The sequence below is a fragment of the Cucurbita pepo genome, chromosome LG19 (assembly GCF_002806865.2).
Source record: "Cucurbita pepo subsp. pepo cultivar mu-cu-16 chromosome LG19, ASM280686v2, whole genome shotgun sequence".
Taxonomy (NCBI): domain Eukaryota; kingdom Viridiplantae; phylum Streptophyta; class Magnoliopsida; order Cucurbitales; family Cucurbitaceae; genus Cucurbita; species Cucurbita pepo.
The window spans coordinates 2,272,568-2,300,553 of record NC_036656.1 but is presented as its reverse complement, the minus strand read 5'-3'; the positions used below and the strand labels follow the sequence as shown (position 1 = coordinate 2,300,553).

At 35.1% G+C, this 27,986-nt stretch overlaps 4 protein-coding genes across 4 annotated transcripts; 2 read left to right on the top strand and 2 right to left on the bottom strand.

Moving 5' to 3' along the window:
• Window positions 1-156: 156 nt before the first annotated feature.
• LOC111781507 (shaggy-related protein kinase kappa-like) lies at window positions 157-6,174 on the top strand. Its single transcript, XM_023662146.1, has 13 exons — window positions 157-353; window positions 901-1,139; window positions 1,315-1,407; window positions 1,481-1,540; window positions 1,632-1,904; window positions 2,370-2,444; window positions 3,449-3,505; window positions 3,592-3,732; window positions 3,807-3,857; window positions 4,279-4,374; window positions 5,087-5,170; window positions 5,254-5,356; window positions 5,763-6,174. The coding sequence occupies exons 2-13, from the start codon at window positions 975-977 to the stop codon at window positions 5,849-5,851; spliced, it is 1,287 nt and encodes a 428-aa protein (XP_023517914.1). The 5' UTR covers window positions 157-353; window positions 901-974; the 3' UTR covers window positions 5,852-6,174.
• A 2,726-nt stretch (window positions 6,175-8,900) lies between these two features.
• LOC111781508 (26S proteasome non-ATPase regulatory subunit 7 homolog A-like) lies at window positions 8,901-14,657 on the top strand. Its single transcript, XM_023662147.1, has 10 exons — window positions 8,901-9,178; window positions 9,937-10,029; window positions 10,122-10,203; window positions 10,387-10,483; window positions 10,636-10,711; window positions 10,798-10,856; window positions 11,055-11,177; window positions 13,780-13,837; window positions 13,930-14,015; window positions 14,108-14,657. The coding sequence occupies exons 1-10, from the start codon at window positions 8,992-8,994 to the stop codon at window positions 14,177-14,179; spliced, it is 933 nt and encodes a 310-aa protein (XP_023517915.1). The 5' UTR covers window positions 8,901-8,991; the 3' UTR covers window positions 14,180-14,657.
• A 2,413-nt stretch (window positions 14,658-17,070) lies between these two features.
• LOC111781626 lies at window positions 17,071-17,427 on the bottom strand. The gene has a single exon (XM_023662315.1). It carries the CDS (start codon window positions 17,425-17,427, stop codon window positions 17,071-17,073), a length of 357 nt encoding a protein of 118 aa, XP_023518083.1.
• Window positions 17,428-20,198: 2,771 nt separating this feature from the next.
• LOC111781160 (transcription factor DIVARICATA-like) lies at window positions 20,199-21,850 on the bottom strand. The gene is made up of 2 exons (XM_023661612.1): window positions 20,907-21,850; window positions 20,199-20,779 (listed from the first exon to the last, which is right to left on the bottom strand). The coding sequence occupies exons 1-2, from the start codon at window positions 21,323-21,325 to the stop codon at window positions 20,326-20,328; spliced, it is 873 nt and encodes a 290-aa protein (XP_023517380.1). The 5' UTR covers window positions 21,326-21,850; the 3' UTR covers window positions 20,199-20,325.
• Between the last annotated feature and the right edge of the window lie 6,136 nt (window positions 21,851-27,986).

Here is a 27,986-nt window from a genome sequence, read left to right as displayed (position 1 = left end):
ATAATAATAATAAAACGTTTGACCAAGTTTGACGTTTTGGGGATGTTATTTTAAAGAGGATTTTCACCGCTAAAAAATGTTGGAGAAAAACCATTTCAACATATAGTTTCTTTTTTTTTTTATATATATTATTTTTTTCGTTTTTTACGAAATCACAAAGCTCTACAGCCTCTGTCATATACCTCAATGCACTTCACGCTAACTGAGCAAATCCGACCTCCACCCCCCCACCATGTACGCTCCATAAAACACAAACCAGAGCCATAGCCCGAGAAAAATCCCCCAACCAAACCTCTCATCGGGAGCTTATGATGAACGACCATTACTTCCAATCGCCGGCGAAATCCTCCCAGGTTAATGTGCTTTCTCAACGATCTGCTTCAATTTCCGCTTCTCTGAGCTTTCCTAGGGTTTATTTGCCTAATTCGCCACGTTCTTTGCCGATTCCATTCCAGGATTGTATCGATTCTATGTTTTTATCTAATCGCTTTTTTTCATCCTTCAGTTTCAAATTAAATTTTGGGTTTGGTTGTGGAAGCGAAGGCTGTGTGATTGAAGTTTAGATCCGACCGAGTGTGTTCGTTTTATGGGTTGAGTCTTTGGGCAGATCATGCTTGATTTCTTATTTGCATTCTGATTCTGATTCTGATTGTTACAAAGACCCCTTTTCGGTGTTCAAAGGAAAAAGAACTATAATGGACGCATATCGTTCGCTTGGAATACTAAATAGAATAATCTTTTAGTTTCCGGAGAATCGTAATCGTCTTTTTGATATCGCAAATATTTATGTCCTTCGATCTGTTACCATTTATATATTTTATTGAACTTTCGTCATCGTTTTCTTTTTTTTTTTCACTCTTCTTATGTCATCCCTAACTTCATTTCTTGCCATGTCAATAGAAACCTTTGTACGTGGGTAGTGTGGAGTGAAGGAGTACAAAGACCCGTGATGGTAATTAATACCAGTACTCCTAATGAACAGAGATAACAAAATGGCGTCTGCGAGCCTAGGAAATGGGGAAGTTGGCAGTTCTAGGTCTATCAATGGCTTCAAGGGTTCATCTGGCTCAATTGACTGGCTCGGGAGAGAGATGCATGAGATGAGACTGAGGGATAAAACAGACACTGACGAGGAGAGAGTAAGCTTCTGGATTTTGGTTGTTTATATTTTCTAGCTCAAGTCCTGGCAGTTAAATGAAACTCTTGCAATCTCTTATTGCAGTAGCTTTACCCAAGCTATTTGTTGTATATGAAAGCATGGCACCGTTACTTCCCCCTTTTTCTTTTGGCATTTTTATGATTTCATTCATGTAGGATAGTGAGCCAGACATCATTGACGGAGTGGGTGCTGAAGCAGGGCATGTGATAAGAACCACAATTGGTGGTCGAAATGGTCAATCTAAGCAGGTTGGAAGTGAAAATGTTACTGATGACGATGTCTTAATTGTTCTGTGACATATGTTTTATTTTGGTGTGCCAGACTATCAGCTATATTTCTGAACATGTAGTTGGAACTGGTTCTTTTGGTGTTGTTTTTCAAGTAAGTATAAATGGTATCTAATGCTTATTCAATGTTTCTTCCGTGCAACTTCATAGTTGAAAAACTGAGGTAACCTGGTCACTTTTGATAGGCAAAATGTAGAGAAACTGGAGAAATTGTTGCAATCAAGAAGGTTCTTCAAGACAAGCGATACAAGAATAGGGAGCTGCAGATTATGCAAATGTTGGATCACCCAAATATTGTTTCCCTTAGGCATTGTTTCTTTTCAACAACAGACAAAGAAGAGCTCTATTTGAACCTCGTGCTTGAATTTGTTCCTGAAACTGTCAACCGTATTGCAAGGAACTACAGCAGGATCAGTCAGCGAATGCCCTTAATCTATGTTAAACTATATACCTATCAGGTATTTAATCAATAATAATTTGTAGTAGATTTGAACTTTTGTCTCTATAGCTCCTTGTTGCATATGTCCTCTCATTTACAATAGAGTTTGCATGATTAAATTTCATGAATGAAGATATTAGTAATGGTAGTTGTGAATTGTGATTATAAAATTTGAAATAACTTTGGTTAGTTCTGTTATAGTGATAGATGGCAATCATATTTATATTTCTCTGTAGTGTAAGGGCCTTTGTTCTATTTTCTTTTTTGAATTATTTTTATGTCACTTGGTATTAAGAAGTTTCTGCATAGGTGCTCAATCTTTTGGGGCTATAAACGGTTCAAATATATGCTTTTGCATGTAACAATGTTACTTATAAGTTAATAACAAACATACATTTTGGTTTCTAGATCAACATTATCTGGATTGTAATGTTTGGTAATTATGCTATTAGAAACTTATGATCATTTGTCTTTTATGTTGCAGATTTGTAGGGCACTGGCATACATACATAATTGCATCGGTATCTGCCACCGGGATATCAAACCTCAAAACTTACTTGTAAGTATCTCTCACAAGTTTTCAGGTTTAGAATTACATGTGAGACTTATTGCATATGACTTAGTATTATGTTTTATATGCTATCATATTGTTCGTAATTGTTTCAGGTTTGCATGTGTTTCTTTTTTATGCCGCCTTAAGAATTAGTATTAGTTTCATTATGGTGTATCTGATACTATGTAGGTGGAAATAAGGTTGTGATGTTTGGATTGAATGTTGATGAAAACTCTAATGTGGGGCTTAGAGCTTTTCTCGCATGACTTTGGGACCTGTTGGTTAGGTTTTTGAGAATATTCCTTTATTTTACTCATAAATAATTGAGTTTCTACCGTGTTATCTCTTACATTTATTATTATTATTATTTGCCTTAGAGTAGCCTATCTTGCCTTCTTTTCATCTTTTATTAATTTTATGATGAAAGTATTATTTTGTTATCCAAAAACACTAAACACGAGAAATGAAACATGGTGCAATTTAAAAAATTCCTAAATTTAAGATTATTTTTGGAATTTTGGATAATTGATGGGTTACCAGTGCTATGAATTTGGTAAATAATTTCAACACTACTTGATTGAATCAGTTGTAAATAATAATTATAAAGATGATATTATTTTGCTCGATGGTTGACTTAAAGTGGAAGGTTTTATGGGATACATCTTAATGCTATTACTATCACCTATGAGTACATGATTATGTTCTGATCCCGTGACTGTTGCTTTCCATATAAGGAGCTGGCCCTTGTAGTAACTTCTGGTCGACCATAGAATTTGGCTTAAAGTCTGGTAATGTCTGTACGTTCACCTATTATACATATTTCACAAATATTTGATTGGCTGGGATATTAAGATCAATGGATTTATTAGATGACTGGATTCATATGTTTCTGTTCATTATTTATTTTTTCTTATTTTAGTTTTGACTACAGAAAGTAACAAGGAAAAAAAAAACTAATGGATTACTAAAATGTTTTTGAGTGATGCCTTAAGACAAGCGTTTTGTTTCAGGTGAATCCACATACACATCAGCTCAAACTTTGTGACTTTGGGAGTGCAAAAGTATTGGTAAGTACCTTTTGAACCATTTATGGAGTGGGGAACTGTTGTCTTTTAACTTCTGAATTTATTTAATTTGTTTGCCATTTGTTCAGGTAAAAGGGGAACCTAATGTTTCATACATCTGCTCAAGATACTACCGCGCTCCAGAACTCATATTTGGTGCCACTGAATACACTACTGCAATTGATATATGGTCAACAGGATGTGTAATGGCCGAGTTACTTCTTGGAAAGGTGGTGTATTCAAATAACTATATGGATCTTGCGTGTGTTATTCAAAATACTTATGATTCTGATAACTTTTGCAGCCCCTTTTTCCTGGTGAAAGTGGTGTTGATCAACTGGTTGAAATTATCAAGGTGGGTCTATCTATTTATCACTTCATTTTTAATTCTTGTTCATTTTTCATATTCATTCTAAGTTCAAGTCTCAAGTGGATATTGGGACAGTCCCCTAAAGTTGGTGGATTTGCTATGTCATTTAAGAATGTGAAATTAGCTCCAGTACATCTTGCTATTACATCTGTGGTATGTATTGTTGATTAAGAGAATTAGTGGGGGCTTTAACTTCTCGATTGGATGATATTATCTTAGAGTTCATGTTTGGGTAGGTCTCCTGTAGCTCTTATGATTTGATCATTTAATAGGGTTCATTTTTATCATGGTTCTATGTTATTGAAGGAAATACCTGCCTATCATATGTCTGAATTTGAAGACGGGTTTCATTTACAAAAATAATGTGTTTTAACTTGTCATTTCAACATTTCAATCACGTACACAGGTTTTGGGGACTCCAACCAGAGAAGAAATAAAATGCATGAATCCAAACTACACAGAGTTCAAGTTCCCACAGATTAAGCCTCATCCCTGGCATAAGGCAAGTCTATGTTTCCTCGCTCTTCCAAACGTTTTCAATGTAATTTTCCATCAAGTTTCAAGAGATTAGCATCTACTTCCAAACAAAGGCCGTTACTTGAAGGAGGCATACGTTATCACGTTTTGGTTCATTGTTGGATACACAATTCCTTTCACAATGTCAACCTCCAAGTGTTTCTTTTTTAATGTTGAATAATCTTACTTGGTATCTCAGTTGGATTAATGATGTATCATCCCTTCCTCAGCCCTTCTGTTCATTGTCCTCTGCTCTTAAGTAGTTACAAAATGCTCAACCTTTGGGGGCTCACTTCTAGTAGTATCATTATGTTGCATGCCCGAGAATGTTCATTCCTCATTAAAACAAACAGGTGGAGTTTGCCTAGTAGCTTGTGCATAGAATCAGTTAATTACTTAAAAAGGTACAGTAGTTGTGGTTTTGGAACACTGGATAAATTGCAGGGGGCAGGCTTGCACATGCACTCTAGGGCTCTTTGTTTGTCTGCTTCAGCGCTGCATGCTTTTAATTTGTTTCGTACTGTTCTGTTCTTCTCATACTGATTTTTCTAATATTTAGGGAAAGTTGCAGTTATTTCTTTGTAGTCGTATGTTATTATTTTAACATTGTTATTTTTAAATATCCTTACCTAACAGAAAAAGAGGAAACTGAATTGACTTGCTACCGATATTTATTTGAATACCACAATCATGGACAGGTTTTCCAGAAACGTCTGCCTCCTGAAGCTGTGGACCTTGTATGCAGGTTTTTCCAGTATTCACCTAATTTGCGGTGTACTGCTGTAAGTTCAGCTTCCACTATTTTTAATTTTTCCTGGATGTAAGTTATTATTCATTTCTCGTAATATTATGTGGTTTACTTCAGCTGGAAGCTTGTGTCCACCCCTTCTTTGATGAGTTAAGGGACCCAAATACACGACTTCCTAATGGCCGCCCACTTCCTCCATTATTTAATTTTAAACCTCAGGGTGAGTAAGCAGTTTTACCCGTTTCTTTGTGCTATTCTGTCTAAGTGCTGCGGAGATGTTTTGTTTGTACAATTATTGACTAGGTATCTTGATCATGTACGTTGACATGGTTTCCATTTAGAAACTTAGGATGCTGTTTCAAACCAATATTGTAGGACGCATGGGATCTCGTAATTGGATGAAACCGTTTCAAGGAGTGAAGTTATATCTTGATATCTATTTTGCAGCACTCATTACATTTTTATCACGATTTTATGCCTGGGAAATTTCTGTGATCAGTCCATTACGGATCTCTGACATCTGATGAATCTATTTCTATAATCAGACATGTTTTTGTTCAATTTACTCTTCACCTACTTTCATGCACGCTTCTCATGCTGAGGTTTGGGTTGATTTTGTTTGGCAGAGCTTGCTGACATACCACCTGATACTGTTAATCGACTTATTCCAGAGCATGCTCGCAAGCAGAACTTGTTCATGGCATTGCATACTTAGCTACAGATCAGAAGTTTCCATTGCTACTGCTTTTCATCCTGCTCCAAGTCCTGCTCCAAGTTTGGTCTTAGACCAGAATCCACCTTTGCTCTATATCTATCATCGGTGCAATTTCTCTGAAAAGACATTAGCAGTGAACAATTTGAGAATTCTGAAGCTCTCCGTTTGCTTGAAGAAGATATTTTTGTATTTAAAATAAAGACAAATAATTTATGGTGTATATTTTTCAGTCAATCAATACCCGATAATGTGGTTTATGGTACCTCTATGGCTTGTAATGGTTTCTCTTTTGTTCAATATTGTTCCTTTCATTTTGTTTTCCTTTAGCTTGTTGCCTTTTCCCTGCAAGCAAGAGATGTTGGTACGATCTTGAAGGAAAAAAAAAAAAGAGTTCTAACAGCTGTGATCTTTCCTTTGCTGTGTACTGCTCAGTTTTTGAACTTTGACCAAGGTAGAAGCAGGGCGGAAACGGTGGTATGGACTGGACAGGAACGTATTCGGAAGGGATTTTGTCATATTTTTTACTACTTCGCTAATTTTTTTTGCTTGATTCTTTTCCTTCTCAGGTTTGTCCCACGGTCCCACTTCAAAACACTACAATGCAAAGATTGACAGACCAACTAGAATGGTTGTACATGGTAATTTCCTCGCGCATTATTTCTATTGCCTTGCGTTTCAGATAGAAGTTCCTAAATGTTTGTACCATAATCCCTTCACCCCCTCCTCTTCTGAAATTATCTGAGAGGTTGGAATAATTGAATAGTTAGGAGAGGGGGTACAAACATGCAAACGTTTTGGATTATATGTATGCTTTGTATATCAGTGGAATGTTGTGGCAGATGATGATTCTATACGTTAGATGTAGGGGAGAAATTATACATCCAATATAGTTGGGGAAGAGCAGTCACTACATTGAATAGTTTTCCCTTTCCTCTTCGAACACCTAGAATATGCACAAAAACATAAGAAAAAAGAAAAACCTTTCTTGTGGCTTCAGGTTTCTTTACGAGTATAGTCTGTTTAGATCTGAAATAACTAATTTATGGTTCTGTTTGTAACATTATGGTAAATTAATTAGTTGATTTATGCCCCCAATTGGTGCTTCAGAAACTTACTTTTTGAAGCATAGTTTGCATGGTCGGTTGAGAATAGGGAGGAAAATGACTTGCTGTGTTATTTGGCTGTCTGTATATGGGGGAGGGGTGGGAGTATTTAAACTTCTAACCTCTTGATCGAGAGTATATACCTTATTATTATTATCTTACTCTTTTTTTTTTTCTTTTTTTCTTTTTTTCGTGTTATACTTGGTAGGGGTGAAACATGTCAGGCCTTGTATAAGATTGAACTGACCCAACCAGAAGTGATCTGTGTTGAGTTTGAATTGGCTCGCTTTGAAACAGGGTGGGTTGGTTTCAATTTTTTTATTTTATTTTAAGAGTCTTTGAAGTTCTCAGAACTCTATTTCTTGGGAGAGAAAGAAGGGTAAATAGGAGGCTGAGGAGGTGAAAAGAGAGAGAATGAAGAGAAAATGGGCTATGTAAATCCTGTGAGTTTTGAAGAAAAAGAACCTAAGCTTGCACAGAGGGAGAAGGTGCCAGTCGGCATTGGGGCAAGGCTGGGAACTAAATCGGTTTGGCTCGGTTTGATTAAATTGGCTTAAAAACCCGACCCAAATCAAACCGAACAGATATGGGCTCAGTTCGTTGGTTCGGTCCTATTTCTTTCACCTCTAGTACTTGGAATGTGTAAATAGCTTGCTAATTCAACGAGTTCGACTCAATATCGCTCTCGTGCGTGAATTGATAGAGTCTAATATGCTTTCCAAGATTCCACACAACTTGGGATTTTACCTCGAGTTGCAACCCAATATTATGCGTCTTATAACCATAAGGGTCGTGACTAATTTTACAAGATTTAATATTTTACGATAATTTTTTACAATTGGACAAAATTGATATGTAAACCTTCAATCAAATGGGTTTTCACAAATATATTATAACTTTATGATATAGTTGATTAAAGTAAATTTAATCATAATGTAATTTTTTTTTTGGAAAACTAGACTATAATCTTTGAAATAATAAATCGGTAATCTATTCATTAAATTAATAATTGTACATTAAAAAATCTCCATATTTTAAGAATTAAAACTATTTTTTTTCTTAATTTCAACTATATATGTGATGAGAATATTTGGAACTAGTGAAAAATATATATTTAATTAACAACTATAATATTAATTTATTAACATAATAGTAATATATTTATTTATTTATTTCAAAGATTGACAAGTGTATAAAGGAAGGTGGAGGGATTTAATTCTCAAATTTAGTCGAATAAGTATTGCTTTTAGCTAAACCCTAAAATTTTGAAAATAAAAAAGTATATACAAAAAATTGAAAATATAATATAGTTTAAATGGAATAGAAGTTTTTTTTTTATTTTATTTTATTGCAGAATTTAAACAAAAATTGTTAAAGTAAATATTTATACAAATTTTGGAGAGTAGAATAATTAACTAAATTTTCTGCTGCAATAATATAAAAACGAATATAACTCAAATTGAAATAATTTTAAAGTTTTAAGATTTGTATAAATATTTTTTAAATTTAAGTTAATATATATATATATATATATATATATATATATATATATATATATATATATATTTTGGCTCTTTTAAAAACTGGTTTTTTATTTTTGAATTTCAGTAAAAGTTAGATGAAAATCGGAAAATAAATACAATTTTCAAAAATTAAAATATTAAATAATTATATCATCATTCTTGTTTTTACTTTTTTATTCTCTAAATTAAATATAAAACATTTTTTAATAATTATTTTGAGATATTAAAATATTAGAGGAAAAGTCGTGTAGAGGCTCGACCTGTTTGTAGGGATAGTTAGAAACATAGGGATAATATAAGGGTATTATTGTAATTTCAAAATAATACATCATATTGGGAGACCTTTTTCCCACCAATTGAGATCAAGAAACGCCATACAGAAAGAAAAAGAAAGCTCTTCAACTTGGAGAATACCAGAAAAAGGTTGAGGACCTTAACTGCTTGGTCAAGAAGAAAGCTCTTCAAAGAACATCGGCGAGCAAAAGCATCACCGGACGGCGCCTGAGATTTCGCCATGGACGTGGTTAAGTCGCAGCAAACATCATCACGTCCCATTGAGAAAGTAGTTGTTCATCCTCTGGTATTGCTCAGCATTGTCGACAACTTCTACCGAGTTGCCAAGGACACCAGTAAACGAGTTGTTGGAGTTTTACTCGGAAGTTCATTCAGAGGAATTGTTGATGTCACCAATAGTTATGCAGGTCTGTATTTCGTTTTCTTGGCAACTTGCTTTGGTTCTTGTTTTCGAGTTTCTTTGCTTGGATTTAAGAGGTTCTGGCTTGGTTTGGTTTCCGAGGAAATGTTAGAATGGTTGTGCTCTGTATAGGAAACTAGGGCTCTGTTATTAGGAACTGCATTAATTTGGCTCTACTGATTGTTATCTGAAGTAGGATTCGGGATTTTATGTGAAATTGTGGTTTGCATTGAAGCAACTTTGGTTTGTTGTTGTTGCTGCTGCTGCTGCTGCTTGTTATTAGGACTTGCATTACTGAACTTGAGTATTGCTTTTGTATGAAATGGAATTCTTCTCCTGTTATCGTTAACTAGATAAAACGCCATCGAGTTTGAAGTTGAAGAAGCACTTTTCTTGATAATTTTTCTTGGAATTTCTCTAAAGTGAATTTTCATTGATGGTTGAGATTGTTAAATTTGGGCTCAAACCTCTTGGCTGCAAGTGCTCTAATAGTTAGTCATTTTCGAATGTATTTGTAATTGAGACTAATCCAGGTCTTCTAGTCATCTATATTTAGTTGTCGGGTTCAATTTTTGCTCGAGTTCATTTGTGTGCTAATTTGTTGAACGAGTTTAAACATTTCTTTTTTGAGAGAGATTTTCTAGATTTTGTTGAGAGTTATAGAACATTTACATCCGATTAGCCAGAGGTTCTTCAGAATTGTAGCACATTTCTAATATGCGAAGTGTCTGACTGTATTTAAATTATATATTCGCATCATTTCAGTGGCCTTTGAGGAGGATGAGAAAGACTTTAGCATATGGTTTCTTGACCACGACTATCTTGAATCTATGTTTTCAATGTTCAAAAGAATAAATGGTTAGTGTTTATTTTTAATTAATATCTTTTAATTTTCTTAGTTACCTGTGTTCAATTTGAATTTCTAATTATCTTCCTGTTAACTGTATCAGCTAAGGAGTACATCATAGGCTGGTATAGTAGTGGTCCAACATTACAGGAAAATGATTTAGATATTCACCAATTGTTCCACAAGTAAGAACACTTATCTGCATTTGGTTTGAATATTTTGAATAAAGGGATGTGCTTCTATCTTTACATGGGGAGCCGTACTCAATATGAATTCTTGTAATTCAACTTTGATCTATCGAGGATTGATAAAGGATGTGCATAATCGATGTTTGGTTTTCTTTTTTCAATTATTCTTTTCTGCTACAGATACGTCCCGAATCCTGTTTTCGTAGTTATTGATCTGGAACCCGAGGATCTTGTCTTACCTACCAAGGCCTATTGCGATGTTGAAGAAGTTCAGGAGGTATAGGCATGTCACTCAGTTGTGTATTATAGCATGAAAATTGGAGTAAAATGATTTGAAAGATGGATCACGATAGTAGGAAGGCTATGAGAAGATGTAGTAAGGAACAATTGTACTCTTTTAAAGTGATACTAATGCCTCATATTTCACAGAATGCTACTCAGAAGAGCCAAAAGATTTTTGTGCATGTGCCTTCAGAAATTGGAGCACACGAGGTTGAGGAAATTGGTAATTCCTGTGGGACAGAAAATTGCATTTCTATTTATGGGGTATCTCATGTAAGAATTGAACTTTCTCACCCTGCTCATCAACAGGAGTTGCACACTTACTAAGAGATGTTAAAGACGCCGCCATCAGCACGCTTGCTACTGAGGTCTGTCAGATTACTTCCATATTCATCTTTACACTTCCCCTTTACTTCAAAGTGTGTGTGTGTATTGATGAAAAACTAAACTTTCATTGAGAAAAAATGAAAGATACCTCAGTATATATCAAGTAATTGGGAGTGCCTTATGGCTCACAAAAAAAAATTCACGGAGAAATTGGAGTTGAATGAAGTTTCATTTTGCAGGTTTCTGGAAAGCTTACAGGTCTAAAAGGTTTGGATTCAAGTTTGCGAGAGATTCGCAGTTACCTTGACCTTGTTGTGGATGAAAAACTTCCTATAAATCATGAGATTCTATACTATTTACAGGTTCAATTTATGACATGTCCACTCTGCTTGCCGTCTCATTGTTTTTTTATGCATTCCCATATTGTATTTTTATTGAATACAGTACAAGATGTGATTTCTATGTTATAAGTTGGAAAGAAAGGTTAGAAGATAAAGACATACTCCCCCTAGACATACCAGCATATTAAACAGAAAGTCTTAATTCCACTTACAACTACAGTATATCATGCCTCTATGTGAAAACTATCATCCTAAAGAAGCTTTAAAATAACACCCAGACTGAGGAAACAACTTCAATATTATGTCAGTAACCGGTGAGACTTTTTAAATTCTCTTCCAATGCCCTATTACTTTCCAACAACATCTGCTACTTACTAAGCTGAATGAGCCCATTGTTCTCGAACTTCTCTTATTCTGTGCTTTGATTGTTTTCATGGTATGCATCCTGTCTGTTATATTGAAATATGATTTAAAGTATTCGATTTAAAGTAGTTAGATATGATTCAAAGTATTCAAAGTACCAAGATTACAGGAGATTGTGAGTAGATTTGAATTTATCTCGGATTTTCATAATTTACTATTTATTATTTCTAGTTAGTGTATAAGCCTATAAATATTGGAATTGCTTACCTCGAGAAAACAATAATAAAGCATTGCAGCTTTTATCTATTTCTATCTCTTTCAATATTTCTTTTCTCAATAAATTTGGTATGAGCCAAGTTCTTTATCAACAAAGTGAGTGATTATATTTTTTCACCCAACGAAAATGGTAGTACTTGATTTTTTTTCTTTGCACTGCTGTTACCTATTCTTAATGGTGAGAAATATAAGTGGTGGAGCATCAAGATGAAGATCTTGCTCAGATCGCAAGAGCTGTGGGACTTGGTAGAGCACGGGTTCGTTGATGTATTAGAACCCACAGTAGAAGAAAATGAGAGACTAAGAGAAACCAAGAAAAATGATGTCAACGCTCTATTCATTATTCAGCAAGCAATTCATGAGACTATTTTTTCACGAATTGCAGCAGCAACCATATCAAAGCAAGCATGGTCAATTTTATGGAAGGAGTTTCAGGGAGATTCAAAGGTCGTAACAGTGAAATTGCAAATGGCGAATCAATTGGACTTTTTGTCAAGAGCAATGGCAATAGCTAGTCAAATGTGTACCTATGGAGAGAAAATTTCAAATGAAACAATTGTTGCAAAGGTGTTGAGAAGCTTTAACTCCAAAGTTTGACCATGTGGTGGCTGCCATAGAAGAAGCTAAGGATCTATCGATACTCTCCGTTGATGAACTGATGGGCTCGCTTCAGGCACATGAGTCAAGAATCAATAGATCATCAGATAGAAATGAAGACACTACAAGTGAAGGAGACAGCCAACAACGAAGGCAATGAAAGAGAAAATATCCATTTAGGAGGGAGAAGTCGTGGAAGAGGAGAATTTCGCAGCTTCCATGGTGGTAGTGATAACAGGGATAGATGGAGAAATGATGGACAAATGCAGTTCAATGAACAAAGTAATATGAGGAAGGTCTTACAAATTGCAGAAGGTATGGGCACACAAAAGCTAATTGTTTGTATAGAGATCAACAAATGAATTTCACAGCAAAAAAATGAAGAAGAAGAAGAAAAGCCTTGCATGACGTGTTAATCCAAAGAAAGGTGACTTAATAGTTTGTTGATAGCTGATGGTCGAACCATATGACAGGTACCTAATCCTTATTCCAAGAGCTTGATGATACGAAAAGAATTAAGATGCAACTTGGAAATATAAAAGAGAATGCAGCAAAGAATTAAGATGCAACTTGGAAATATAAAAGAGATGCAGTTGGAAATATAAAAGAGATGCAGCCCATTGAGAAAGCCACGGTAGAAGATATGCAGCCCATTGAGAAATCCACGGTAGAAGAGATGCAGCCATTGAAAAAAAATGGAACATGGGATATGGTTGACTTTCCAAATGAAAAGTTCTATGGAGATTTACCTGGGACATGCAGTCCATTGCGGTGGCCTGTTTATTAGTTTGGTAGAGATTTACAAAAAGAGGTCTATGTAATGCACCACAGGGATTCATAAAGAAAGACAAAGAAACAAAGGTATACAAGCTGAGACAGACATTATACGGGTTAAAGCTATACAAACTGAGACAGACATTATATGGGTTAAAGCAGACATACTTATTAAGATTTTGTCAAAAGAAAAATTCTGCTAATTCAAACGATTACTTGACATCTGCAACTTTGAATCAGGGGGAGTGTTGAAATATGATTTAAAGTATAGTATCAAGATTTTAAGAGGTGGTTAGTAGATTTAAATTTATCTAGGATTTTTATAATTTACTATTTTTTTTGATAGTGTATAAGTCTATAAATATTGGAATTGTGTAACTTTTAACCATAACAATAAAGTGCAGCTTTGATATATTCCTATCTCTTTCAATATCCCTTTCCCCAACATGTTAAGGTATGTTTCTGATAGAATGGATGAATCCACTTCCCCTTTGTTTGTCTGTCTGCAAATAGTAATGCCGAATCTGTTCAGTACATGTGGCTTGGAACAGCCCACATATATATGCTTTGAGGATTCTTAATACAGTGTATTTTCTTGTATCATTGACTACAGGATGTATTCAACCTGTTTCCTAATCTGAATGTGGCTGATTTGGTTAAAGCATTTTCAGGTAAAATAAATCGCAGCCTTTAAATATGCTGGTCATGGGATAGTTGTGTTTAGGTAGTTCATAACTTGATCTATATCAACCCCTTTATGCAGTAAAAACCAATGATATGTTGCTGGTCATATATCTCTCTTCTTTGATCCGAAGTGTGATTGCACTCCATAACTTGATTAGAAACAAGGTAACATCCTCTTTAATTTGGTACTTGCAATAGTAATATATTCACTGGAATCATGATCTGATGGTTATTATCTCTCATCAACAAATGTAAAGATGTTAAATAAAGAGCACGAGAAAGCAGAGGATGCAAAATCCGCTAGTGTTGCAGCTTCATCAGGAAACTAAATCTTATGTTTGCTTGTCGGTTGAAGATACGTATTATAACTGCGGTCGCGGCTTCTTTCTCAACAACTATGTTTCTCCTACATTGCACAAAGCAAGACTCTACAAAAGAACCAGGTGCTCTCAATATTTCTCATTCCTTCTTTGGTTATATGATTTACTTCAATTTTTCTCTATATTTCTCAAAACTTGAACCGCTGATCTTTGTTAGTCAGTGAACCATATCTTAGTCACTTGATTGTTACATCTTTTGTTTTGAGTGGTTTATAGAATTTGGAATCTTAAATACTTTGTTTTTTGGACATCTTGTGTCTTTTTCCCCCTCTTTAAGTAAGTATTCTTCTTAGATAGTGTGTCAAAGAAGGATAATATGCAATGAAATCCTTTGCATGGAGTGGCCCCTCCAGACTGTGACAATGGAAATATTCTACTTTTGAAGGTTTTGTTTGTTTAGAAGGCTTTTGAAAAAGTTGTTGATGCTCCTCTTATCTTTGAATTCAAAAGAAAAAGATGCCATTTTTTCAATGAAGAAATTTAGCAAATGTTTTTGTTGTTTCTTATATGGACAACCATTTTGATTTTTAACTTCATTTTAGTTTATATGAGTGAGAGGAAAGATTTGGACGCTTGATAATATGATATCTACTTTATATCTCCTCAAAAAATTGTCAGTGCTCATGTGCAGACAATTTATGCTCTTGAAAATAAATATCATCTAGTTTCTTTATTTTGTTTTATTTATTTTTTTGAAATTTTCTTTAAAAATATGATTATTTAGTAATCATTTCTTTGTTTTGCAATTCATTTTTTTAAAAGTTAGACTTTTAGTTATTTATATTTTTAATTGGCTTGTGAATAAATAAAAAGAAAGTAAATGGGGCGAGTCATGGTAGCTATATGTCGGATTTAGTATCTTATGAGCTCGTTTTGCAATAAACTTTAATAGAGTTGGACCGTTATTTCATAAGATTAGTTGAGTTGCCTTTTTCGAAAGTTGTAATATTGTAGTTCATCTTTCATTCGAAATTGTTATTCATTAGAATTGAGGACGGAAATTAAGGTGGTGATAGGAGATGTTTATTTGAATCAAGTAGGAAGGAACAGTAAACTAAAAATTAAAAACAAAAATAGAAATGGAATATAAATGAAAGCCCTTAAATTTAATATGATGAGATGAGATGCATTTATAAGGAGATGGAGAGTTGAATGGCTGTGATTTTGACACTTCAAATTCAATGAGTCTTAAGTGCTGAGGGGGAAGTTTCAGTGGGGTTTGGTTACAATGGGCCCCCAAGAAAGGTTCAACTCAAGCTACAATGGTGCTCCAATTTCCATATAAATTTAAGACATTTGCTTTTAATTATTGGATTTGCAGCTCCAAAAGGATGAGGAGATTTCTTTTGGATTTTATTTTATAATTATTGATGATACCCATTTAATGCTCTTTCCAACTTACAATTCAAATTCGAATTGGTTAGAACTTCTCAAAAACATCCTTATATACGTAATTATTGCTATCTTTCCCTCATTTATTAGTATTCATCTCATCTCAGTTAGGACTATTGGGGTATCTAATTTCATTTATTCTCCTATCTTTTATTTCTCGGCGTTAGTGTTAGTCCAACAAAGTGCTTTCGCCGTTGGTGTTTTTTTCGATCTCTACTGAAAATTTCTTATGCCCCTACCGTACTCTAGCTTGGTACTTTCCACGTATTTATATAATTGTATCTTAATTAAATTGGAATAGTCTATCGTTGGAGTAACGACTAGTTTCAAAGACTTTTGCTATAATATGGTTATTAAAAAAAAGAGATTATTAAATTTATTATTCTAAACAAATTACAACTTCAATCATTGATAGTTTTCAACTAGAAATTAAGATTGACCTAATTTTCCATGTCATCTAAAATTATATAAAAATATTAATCCACTTTTGGTTCATTTTTTAAATACGGGTATATTTGTCCTTGGGCTTTCAAAATTAAATTATAATATCTCTTATTTAATTATTCATAAAAATGAACTTCTATTGATTTGACTTCTTATTATATAGAATGTATTGCACATATTTTTAATTAATTTATGGACTAAGGTACAGCATTTCTTTAATAATTAATTAATAAAATAATAATAATAATAATGGAGGGTAACTTTTTTGAGTACGTAATGAGACAAATTAAAGTTTTGTTTGTCTGAAATAAAATACCCAATTTGACAAACTTTTCTACTCCCACTTCTTCTCATTAAAATAAAAATAATAACTAAAATCCAATTATAAACCTAAAATTAATTAATCCACCCTTTTGCTTTTAAAAAGTTTTATAGAATTGGGTTTATTTAATCTTCATATTATTATTTTTGTATTTAATGAATTTCTGCCCTTATTTTACTTATCCATGATAAATAAATCACGTTGAATTACACGATAAATTTATTAATCTTTCATATTATTCTTAATTATATATTTAATGAACTATCATAGATAAGTAAATCGTATTAAATTACACTATAAATTACTTTCAAACAAGTCTAAATATTTGGTTGGTATAATTCGAAAAGGTCACGGAGAATCATTACTAAAAAAAATAAAATTCAAAATTCAAATCTTACAAAGTTTTTAAAATATGAATTTTTGAAAGTTAGAAATTCATTCAAATAGGCAGAAGTTAAAATTTAAAATTAAAAAAAANAAAAAAAAAAAAAAAAAAAAAAAAAAAAAAAAAAAAAAAAAAAAAAAAAAAAAAACTACACACATGAAAAATAATAAATAACAATAAGCTAAGCAAACTAAAAATAAAAATTAAAAAAGGAAGAAAGAGAAAAAACACACGGTAAAAACCAAGAAATTTACCTCAAGAATTACAGAAAATCAGTGGTAAAGGAAGCTGTGGGAATCAAACAGCTGAAGAAGAAGAGGAATTGAAGAAGTGGATGCAATCTTTGACAGCTTCAGCTCTGTGAGATTCTTCCATGGAATCCGACACCGAATGGGATCTGTTGAAGTTAGTAGCGGCGGAGGCCTTTTTTGAACACTCTGACCTCTTTTTCAATGACACATAGCGTACAACTTTGGCCACTTTGGCTCCTACGCGGCGGAGGAAACTTTCCGGCGAGAATCTGCCGGATTTTGGCAGCCGGAAAACCCACAACACTGTGATCACCCTTTTCCTGTTTCTTTGGAGAGTTGTTGGCTTGGCGGTGCCTTCATCTGACCTCAAACTCACTCCTCTGCTTGACCTTATTTTTGACATTTTTTTCCCTCTTTTTTGAGACACACAGAAACCAAATATATAGAGTACGTTTTAGCTCTCTCTTGCCATTTTCTCTCTCTCTCTCATTGATTTTTTTAAAAAAAAAATACAAATTGGGTTGAAAAAAATGGTCTTGAAAAAAATAAGAAAGAACGAATTCAATTCAGGTTGGCTACCTCCCTAAGATTTAATAGACCAAAGGTTGTTGAGTAAAATTAATAGAATATATGATCAAATAATTTTTTTTTTTTTTTTAATTTTTAGTTCCAACATTTTAGTAAAAAAAAAAATCACTAACATAATTATTTTCTTTTTTAAAATAATGAAGGTCAATTATGAAAGTTGTAATTAAAAAAAAAAAAAAATATATATATATATATATATATATTCCTATGGGAATATTTATAATTTTTGTAATTATATATTTTTAAAAGAATAGTTTTTATAATTACTATTTTTTATAAATAAAAAAAAATAGCTGAAAATACTGCTAAAAAATGTCTGCGTTGAGGAAAAAGGGAATTGGAGTCTTGCCCAGAAGTGGGCCTGCCATATCTTGATGGGCTGCAATTTCGAGCCCACTTTCAGTCTATTCGGGTTCTAACACAAGAAGATGGGCCTAATATCAGTCAGGTTGATGGGCTCTACTCTAGCCCAACTGAATAAAAGATATATATATGTATATGGTCTCCTTACGAATTAAAAAAAAGAAAAAACCTTTAATTATTAAGTTAAAATGATAATAAACCTCATATTATCTATTATTTTTCATTTCTTCCAAAATATAACATTAGACATTTTATGGGGGTGGTGCAGTTGGCTAGCGCCTAGGGTTCATAGCTTTGAGTTATCTTGAGGTGTTGAGAGTTTGAATTTTTTTTTAATTTTACGATGAGACTTTTGTCACTTTTTCTATTATTTTTCATTTCTTCCAAAGATATAACATTAGGTTGTTGGACATCTCGGGGTGGTGACGCAGTTGGCTAGCGCGTAGGTCTCATAGCTTTGAGTAATCCTGAGGTCGAGAGTTCAAGCCTCTCTCACCCCAATTTCTTTTTTTTTTCATTAAATTAAAAATGTTCCAAAAATTTAACATTAGGTCATTGGACATCTCGGGGTGATGGCGCAGTTGGCTAGCGTGTAGGTCTCATAACTTTGAGTTATCCTGAGGTCGAGACTCTCTCACCCCAATTTCTTTAATAGAGTTTTTTTAGAGAATAAGGTCCATTGAAAGACTTTTGTCACTTTTTCTATTATTTTTCATCTCTTCCAAAAATATAACATTAGATCATTAGACATCTCGGGGTGGTGGAGTAGTTGGCTAGTGTGTAGGTCTCATAGCTTTGAGTTATCCTAAGGTTGAGAGTTCAAAGCTCTCTCACCACCATTTTCTTTTTTTCGATGTTCTTTTTTCATTAAATTTAAAATGGGAGGAATAAGGCCCATAGAAAGCCTTTTGTTACTTTTTCTATTATTTTTCATTTCTTCCCAAAAAAAAAAAAAAAAAAAAAAAAAAAANGTTAACCATTGGTAATTAACGTATAATTTAATCTTTTAATAATTAAAAATAATAATAATTTACCAATAACCTATTAACATAATTAATGGTATAATTATTTATCTGAATTGAATGATTTAATTATGAGACCATAAAATCACAATAATAGTAATATTATTATTAATCATAGAGAAGTGCAAAATTTTTAAAGGAATAAATAAAATAAAATTCTTGCATAAATTTGAGCCTTTTTTTTTTTCTTTTCAAATTATGACAGTTATTAAATATAGGTTGAAAAAAAAAAACCCCTTCCAAAGGCTTTTGGGTTTGGGCCTTTCTTAACACCGTCAGGCCCACAACATTTCACTAGCCTGAGTCCATTTAAAGCCCATATATATATATATATATACATACATACATATATAAATTGAAGTATTTTTTAGCTAAGATGATTCAAATATTTGATGGGATCATAAAAATTTCTTGTATTACATGAATACCATACACGTTTTGATTATACTATCGTTTTATATATATATATATATATATATATATATGTTTTGTAATATTTGTGGACTCCTCATTTTTTAAAGAACACTAACGTGACGTGACAAATAATATATGAAAGACATCTATACTATCATAATACTTTAAATTATTTTAAAAAAATACTAATATTTCGACTAATTAAATTAAATATTAATATTATAGCGTAAATAAAAAGAATCGAGGAGAAACAAGGCTACCTTCCTTTTAATATTAAATAAAGTTTTAAAATGGTTGATTTTAAGTTGAAATTCCTTAGTGTGTTATCAAACAAATAAACAAAGCAAAGACTTTTAAAACCACTATTACGAATATTCCATTTGGATTAGGTTACTATTTAAATTGCATTCCCCTTTTCCCTTTTTCTTTAAATATATTTTTTTAATAGTCAAAAGTATTTCATTCATTCAAGTCAAACTCTTCCAGTTCATAAATGACAAAAAAAAAAAAAAAAAAAAAAAAAAAAAAAAAAAAAAAAAAAAAAAAAANCCAATTATATAATAATGTCGGTCTGTGGGTTAGTAAGTGATATGCATGTTGTAGGGTTTGTTAAATTTAATATCGTCCTTAGAATGAACGCTAGTTGTGTGAGATTCCACGTCGGTTGGAGCAGAAAACGAATCAGCGGACCCGTTTTAAAAATTTTAAGAAAAGCTCGAAGGGAAAAGTTCAAAGAAGACAATATCTACTGGCGGTCTAATCATTTAGACATTCAGTTCCAGCCTCGTAGTTCATGAAGTTAACCGTGATTCATTCATGATCCACTCAAACAATATCAAACACAATCATATGATAGAGCAATTGATCCAATCCTAAGTTCTAACAATCAAATATGTCCAAGTAAAACAAAAAGTTCATCCATAATGTGGCATCTCAAAAATAGTATAGTAAGGTGCAATAGCAGATCCATGATTAGTGTTATGATCCAGTAGCTGAGCTGCATCTAACATGTTACCGTTCGTTGTCGTCGTTGTGGTCGATTCGAGAACTCTAGCCATCCCTTGATTCGAACGTTTCCAGTCGAGTGGCTGCTCGGCCCTACCGACCATTTTGGAAAGCTGATGCAGCTGTGTAGCCATTGATGGTGGTCTGTTACTGTCTCCAGATGGGGATTTCATATCGGGGAGATTAACGGTCGTTATGTCGTGGATACTCGATCTTCTCTTATCCTTCCCTCCAGTCAGCTGTCTAATGAAGTACTTTTGAGCATGACTAGCCACTTGTGTCGGTGTTCTCGTCGTAACGAAATTACGAGAAATGTTTCTCCAATCTCCTTTACCGTATTTTTTAAGACCCATCAGAAATTGCCTGTAGTTTTAAACCAACAAATACCCCCAAATCAAATTAAAAAACACACAATCTAGAACAGACAAGAACACAGACAGCAATTTGAATCCAGAACACTAACAGAGCAAAGAACAGAGCTAAGAACTACCTGTGTTCTTCTTCAGTCCATGGAATTCCCTTCTTCCTTTCATGATCAGAAGGTGTAGTAGAGGTCCCTGTCTTGAATCCAGCGCCATAAAAATGGCTCAAACCATCAAATCCATGGCTGCTATCGACCCTTTCCAATGTGAAGGAATGGCGATTGTCATAGCCACGAATAGGGATTAGGCCAGCCTCAATGTCACAGACATCTTCTTCAAGTTCTTGGTAATGCTTAACCACATCGCCGATGGTTTTTCCGGGGATCATGGCGGCGACTTTGAGCCACCGATCAGAAGTGTCCTCATCGTACAAGGCCAAAGCATTCTCGAATCGTTTGTTTTCTTCAGGGGTCCATTGGGTTTCTTTTGTTTCTTGAAATAACCAATTGGAATTTCGAAGATACGAAGCCGGTGAGAGAAATTCCATGGCGGAAAATCTCTCTCAGACTGGAAATGCAGAGAGATTTTCAGGTCATGAAAGGATTAAAACAAAACCCTAGAGGCTCTAGGAAGATTCGTCAAGAACAAAACAAAACAAAACAAAACCCTAGAGGCTCAAATTCAGATCCGTAAATCTGGCATCGCCGCCATGGCCGAGCTTGGATTGAATGCGAAGAACAGAGGGGGTTTGTTCTTGTTTTCCTTCAGAAAAGCTTGATTAGAAGACGACCCATTTGGGGAAAACGAAGAAAAATGCGAAATCAAAGGCAAAGAAGAAGACCCAAATGGAAAAATGGAAGACCCAGAAGGTAAAATGAGAGGAACAATGGAAAATGCTTGAAATAGGTGTATCAGAGAGGCGTAGGGATGTAGTAGTGGAGGTAGTGATAATGAAAGGAGCAGGAAATTGCAGAGAATTAAAGAGAATGAAATTGAAAGGTCAAGAGTGTTGAGGTGTAATTGGTGGGTGTGGTGATTGTGGAGCTGATTCTTCCCACACAAGTTTAGAGAGATGCCAATTCCCAAACCATTAGCACATGTGTTACAGGGAGGGCAACTATTTCAAAATGAGTGTCTAAAATGATTTTTTTTTAGTGACACGAGTGTATTGGTACTGTATCCTGGCTCACGTGTCGAAGGTTGAATTATGTACCTACTATCCCGTAAATGACACGATATGGACACAAAATGGTCAATAACTCAATAGAACCTAAATAGATGAATGTTCGAAATGTTTCACTGAGATAAGCGACACATGGGCCTGTTTTCAATGGCATGACAGAGTGAATTGTAATGACCAAACGACACCCCAAAACTTAGGATGACGATTGGGAACAAAGATGACAAGATGAGATGCGATGTTGCATTGAATAACCTTGCTCCCGAGTAGAGATAATGTCGAGTCGAATAGAATATATATATATAATTATTTTAGTTTTGGGAAATCCCTCATCACATGCTAGTAATTAGCTGAAAGAGTAGGGTGGTTTCATCTTACAATCTGTTGGCTCTATAAAAATTTTGATCCAAGAACATATATATATATATATATATATATATATTGGTGAAAATCCCAATAAAAAGTTGGCTATAATAATTATAAACACTATTGCCAATAGAGTAAAGAAACAAAAAAGATAGACAAGAATCTAAGCTTTTTTTTTTTGTCAAATTGTTTTTTAAAAATGATTAAATCACATATTTGAACCCGACCTTATTACCGACTCGAAATCATCATTTACAAGCTTACAATTCACAAAAAGACGATAACTAAAGTCGTTCAAAAAGAAAAATAACTCATTCCTTTAAATTAAAAAAAAAAAAAAAACTTTTCTTAAACATATTATATATATAAATTAACTAATTAAAACATATATGTTCGTATTTAAATTATATATATATAAGTTAAACACATGGGGATTAGGAAACTTAGTTCCAAACAGCAAGGGACATTAAGGAGATGTTATTGGTGGGTTTAAGGAAAAAGCAAGATTTTCATGGTACTTACACACATTAATCACCTTAAAAAGTGACTTAAAAAGTTTCATCATTAATAATTAAAATAAAAATAAAATTACATAAATTATAAATTTAGTCTCTAAATTTAAAATTATAAAGACTAAATTGAAAAATAACGAGCACCGAGAATTATTATAATATTAAATTTGGCAGCTTTATTTATAATATTAAATAATTAAAAGGAAAATAAAAAAAAAAATGAAATATTGATGTATGGAGTGAGGGGGGACATGTGTGAGTGTGCATAGTGTAAGTGCTTTTGTTGCTTCCACTTTTTCCCCATTAATTAAATGTTTTTTTGGTGAGTGCTTCTAGTTTTTCACCTACCAACTCATATTACTTTTCTTTTCCAAACTCATTTCAATTTATTTAAATTATTATATTTTTATTATTTATATTTTATGTCACGACCCAATTTTTTAGGCTTCGAAAAGACGAAAAAGACAAAAATAAATAAAATTTTGACTAAATTTTGCGTAATTTAAATCAAGTAATATCACAATTAAAAATAAATCAAAATTTAATTATAAGTTAATGTTGTTAAAGTTTATTATAGAATTTTAAAATATATAAAAAAACCTAAAATCTACAAATGGACTAATGCTTCATTATGATCTCTCTGTAATGCTCTCCCATCTCAATTGGTAGTCATTGAACCCCAAAAAACGAAAATGATAGGATGAGTATAAGAATATTCGGTAAGTAACCTACTTATAGGCTCTCGTCACATTCTTATCCTAGAAGATTTAGATGGACAAGTTCGAACCTAAATCTCTGTAGCCATTTAAGCCTCTAAAGAGGTCTTGAAGTTCCGAGCAATTCTCTTATATGATTCTCACCTCTAGGAGTTTGTGTAGGTAGCTTAACCTTTTTATATTTAGATTTAGGTAGTTTGCTTGGCATTAATGATCGATACCTTAGGTTGAGGCCGACCTCATCGTATTTTATAAGACTATAACATCTCTTTTTGAACGTCATTATATAAGGTTAGTAGGTGACCCTTCTACATGAACAAGGGTTAGGAATCAGGACTCTCCACAATGGTAAGATATTGTCCACTTTGAGCCTAAGCTCTCATGGCTTTGCTTTGGGCTTCCCCAAAAGGCCTCATACCAATGGAGATAGTATTCCTCACTTATAAACCCATGATCTTCCACTAAATTAACCAACGTGGGACACTCTCAATCCCAATAATCCTCAACAATCCTCCCCTCGAACAAAGCACACTATAAGCCTCCCTTGAGGCTTATGGAGCTCTCGAATAGCCTCCCCTTAATTGAGACTCGACTCCTTTCTCTGGAGCCCTCGAACAAAGTACACCATTTGTTCGACACTTTAGTCACTTTTGACTACACCTTCGAGGCTCGCCATTCTTTGTTCGATATTTGAGGATTTTATTGGCATGGTTAAGTTTAGGGCATGGCTCTGATACCAAATGTTGAACACAACTCACTGTGGAAAACACTCGCACTCTTTATTAACACCGATCGAGAAGAGAATACAGGACACTCTGTAGAATACTTCTACTTTTTATTGTTTTTGGATTTCTTGGATGAATAACGTAGGTAGGGTGGAGAGGTATTTATACTAAGAGTAAACAATCTATATTTAACCAATCTAAATCTAGACCTAACCGATTTCAATCTAGACCTAACAAATTTGAATCTTTCTCCTAAAATATCTAGATCTCTTCCTCCTAAAATCTCTACAAAAATAAATATACTGGGCTCGTACAATAATTGGGCTTGACTCTATTGGGCTAGTACAATTATTGGGCTTGACTCTATTGGGCTAGTGATGATATTTCAACACTCCCCCTCAGCACTAGTCCTCATTCGCTGCACCATGTTGAGCTGACAGCGAAAGCTCTCATGTTTGCCAGTATTCAGCCCTTTTGTAAACAAGTCTGCCACTTGGTCATCTGTCTTGATTTGTTGCATCTCGATTTCTTTCTTTAGGACCTTCTCTCTAATGAAATGGTACTGCACCTCCACATGCTTTGTTCTAGCATGAAACACCGGATTTTCTGCTAGGTGAATCGCAGATTGGTTGTCGCAATGAAGTGGTATTGGATACTCAATTTTCTGGTGCCAATCTTCCATCAAAAGTTTTAACCATGTATTTTCCTGAGCTGCTCTATACTCTGCTTCTGTAGTTGATAATGATACTGCTGGTTGTCTCTTGCTACACCAAGAAATTGTTCCTGAACCAAACTTGAATACATACCCAGTGGTTGGCCTCCAAGTATTATGGTCTCCTGCATAGTCAGCATCACTATATTCAGCTTGCTTCCAGTCTTCGCTTCTTTTGTATAAACGATCGTAATTGATTGTACCTTTGACATATCTCAAGGTTCGTCGAGACGCATCCAAATGAGCCTTCTTCGGATTTTGCATATATTGATCAATGACTCCAACTTCATTTTCGAATTTCTTCGGTTGGTTCATGTAGAACTCTCTGTTTAACTCTCCATGCAAGAAAGCATTATTCATATCCATCTGCCATAATTTCCAATCTTTATTTACCGTAAGTACTGGAGGAACTTGTACGATAATGATCTTTGCCAATGGACTGAACGTTTCATCATAGTCTAGTCCATGTTCTTTAGAGAACCTTGAATCTATAGTCTGAGCTTTGTATCTCACGATTGATCCATTCGGGGTACACATTATTTCGTAAGCCCACTTGCAAGAGATGAGTTTGGTATCTCTTGGTCTTGGCACTAACTCCCAAGTCTGATTTTGTTCCAGGGCTATAGTTTCTTCCTCCATTGCTTTCTGCCAAGCTGAGTTTTGTGATGCTTCTTCATATGTCTCCGGCTCATTAACTTCGTCTTCTACTGCGTTGGCATACTCTGGATTTGCCTTTAGGATTATTTCTGAATGTCTGAGTTGTTGAGGTGTCATTTCATTTTCACTAGGCTCGCTTGGTTGAGTCACTTCTTGCTCACCAACACTAGTGTCACTTGAATCTTCAGGCACATCAGCACTTAAGCAAATGTGTACAATTTGCTCCCCCGTCTTTTGTGGAAGAATCTCTTCAGTTTGCTCCTCTGTGTTCTGTAAAAGAATTTCTTCAGTTTGCTCCCCCGTGTTCTGTAGAAGAATTTCTTCAATTTGCTCAAGGCCTGGTAATACTTCCTTCTCTGAGGGCCACCCCTCTTCTATTGCACCGCTTTGATCGTCAATCATGTGGTTTAAGCATCCTGAATCAATGATCCAGTCATCCTCGTAATCGATATGCTCTTCCATCATTGCCATGAGTGCTTGCTCGTCTTCTACTATTGGACATAGTACCTCTGCATCCCATTCATCCTCTTCCTTTTTGGAGATTGCCACATTGCTTTCAACAGACTTTTTCTTGGACCAACAATCTCTAGACATGTGGCCCTTTTTCCCGCAATTATAGCAAATACCTCAAAATCTCTTTCCTTGGAAACTCTTGTTGTCGTTCTTCTGAGCTCTCTCGGGTTGTGAAGTTCCTTGGTGGCTTCTTCTTTTGTCACCATTGTATCCAGGTTTGGTAGACGACCTATTATTGCTCTGACTTTCACTTGTGTAGAGTGCTTCTTCTTCACCCTTCAATGTGATGCCTCCCATTTGTTTAGCCATGGCTTCTTGGCTGGCTAACAAATTTTTGAACTCTATTAGTGATGGTTGAGTGGGCCATCCTTGTACAACAGTAATGAAGCTTCGATATTTCGGTCGCAATCCGTGGATTATAATCCTCTTCATTCGAGATTCTACAATGGCGGACTTTGGGTCTAGTTCAGTAATCTCCCGACAGATCGATTTGACCTTGTGGAAGTACTGAGCAATCGTCATATCACGTTGTGAAATTGACAACAACTCATTCTCCAGAAGTTGTAGCCTCGTATCATTCTTCTTTGAGAACAACATCACGAATGTGTCCCATGCTTCTTTCGGTGTCTTGTCATCCCAAATATGTTCTAACATCTCTTCTCCGATGGTAGTCTTCAAGGCAAACATTGCTTTGCCTGCTTTGATTCTCCATTTGCGCAAGGCGTCGTTAGAATCCTCCTCTGGCGGCGTAGTTTCACACCCGCCAACGATCTCCCAAAGATCCTGTCCTTGTAAATAGGACATCATGCATGTTGCCCACGTGTTGTAGTTGTTGTTGTTGAGTTTCTTAATTTCTCCAACGATTTGGAAATCACTCATCGTGTTGGTCATACCTTAGTAATACCAAACAAGTTCTTTTGACACAAGACTTGCAGAGTCACAGACTTCTCACGACACAAAAGAAACTCACCACTAATCTCAAGAAATCGTTTCTGATGTGGAAGATCAGGCAGAGCTGCAACCACAGAGCATACTAAGGATTCCAAGAGATCAGATAACCTACACTAACCTCGCTCTGATACCAAAGAGGGGGTAGACACGAGGCGGTGTGCCAGTAAGGACGCTGGCCCCAAAGGGGGGTGGATTTGGGGGCGGTCCCACATCGATTGAAGGAAGGAAAGAATGCCAGCAAGGACGCTGGGTCCCGAAGGGCGGTGGATTGTGATGTCTCACATTGGTTGGGGAGGAGAACAAATCACCATTTATAAGGGTGTGGAAACCTTCCCCTAGCAGAAGGGAAAGCCCAAAGAGGACAATATCTGCTAGTGGTGGATCTGGGTCGTTACAAATGGTATCAGAGCCAGGTTCCCGGACGATGTGCCAGCCTTCTCGCTGTTCCCCGAAGGGGGGTAGACACGAGGCGGTGTGCCAGCGAGGACGCTGGGCCCCGAAGGTGGATTTGGGGGCGGTCCCACATCGATTGGATAAAGGAACGCGAGGACGCTGGCCCCGAAGGGGGGTGGATTTGGGGGCGGTCCCACATCGATTGGATAAAGGAACGCGAGGACGCTGGCCCCGAAGGGGGGTGGATTTGGGGGCGGTCCCACATCGATTGGATAAAGGAACGCGAGGACGCTGGCCCCGAAGGGGGGTGGATTTGGGGGCGGTCCCACATCGATTGGATAAAGGAACGCGAGGACGCTGGCCCCGAAGGGGGGTGGATTTGGGGGCGGTCCCACATCGATTGGATAAAGGAACGCGAGGACGCTGGCCCCGAAGGGGGGTGGATTTGGGGGCGGTCCCACATCGATTGGATAAAGGAACGCG

Excerpts from the sequence above, each read along its gene's own strand:
- LOC111781626 (XM_023662315.1), bottom strand. The coding sequence starts at position 17,427 with ATGTCAAAAATAAGGTCAAGCAGAGGAGTGAGTTTGAGGTCAGATGAA.
- LOC111781507 (XM_023662146.1), top strand. The coding sequence starts at position 975 with ATGAACAGAGATAACAAAATGGCGTCTGCGAGCCTAGGAAATGGGGAA. Across the intron at positions 3,733-3,806 it reads CCGAGTTACTTCTTGGAAAG|CCCCTTTTTCCTGGTGAAAG; the intron begins GTGGTGTATTCA and ends TAACTTTTGCAG. Across the intron at positions 5,357-5,762 it reads ATTTAATTTTAAACCTCAGG|AGCTTGCTGACATACCACCT; the intron begins GTGAGTAAGCAG and ends TTTGTTTGGCAG.
- LOC111781508 (XM_023662147.1), top strand. The coding sequence starts at position 8,992 with ATGGACGTGGTTAAGTCGCAGCAAACATCATCACGTCCCATTGAGAAA. Across the intron at positions 10,030-10,121 it reads AATGTTCAAAAGAATAAATG|CTAAGGAGTACATCATAGGC; the intron begins GTTAGTGTTTAT and ends TAACTGTATCAG. Across the intron at positions 11,178-13,779 it reads AGATTCTATACTATTTACAG|GATGTATTCAACCTGTTTCC; the intron begins GTTCAATTTATG and ends CATTGACTACAG.
- LOC111781160 (XM_023661612.1), bottom strand. The coding sequence starts at position 21,325 with ATGGAATTTCTCTCACCGGCTTCGTATCTTCGAAATTCCAATTGGTTA. Across the intron at positions 20,780-20,906 it reads TGGACTGAAGAAGAACACAG|GCAATTTCTGATGGGTCTTA; the intron begins GTAGTTCTTAGC and ends TTAAAACTACAG.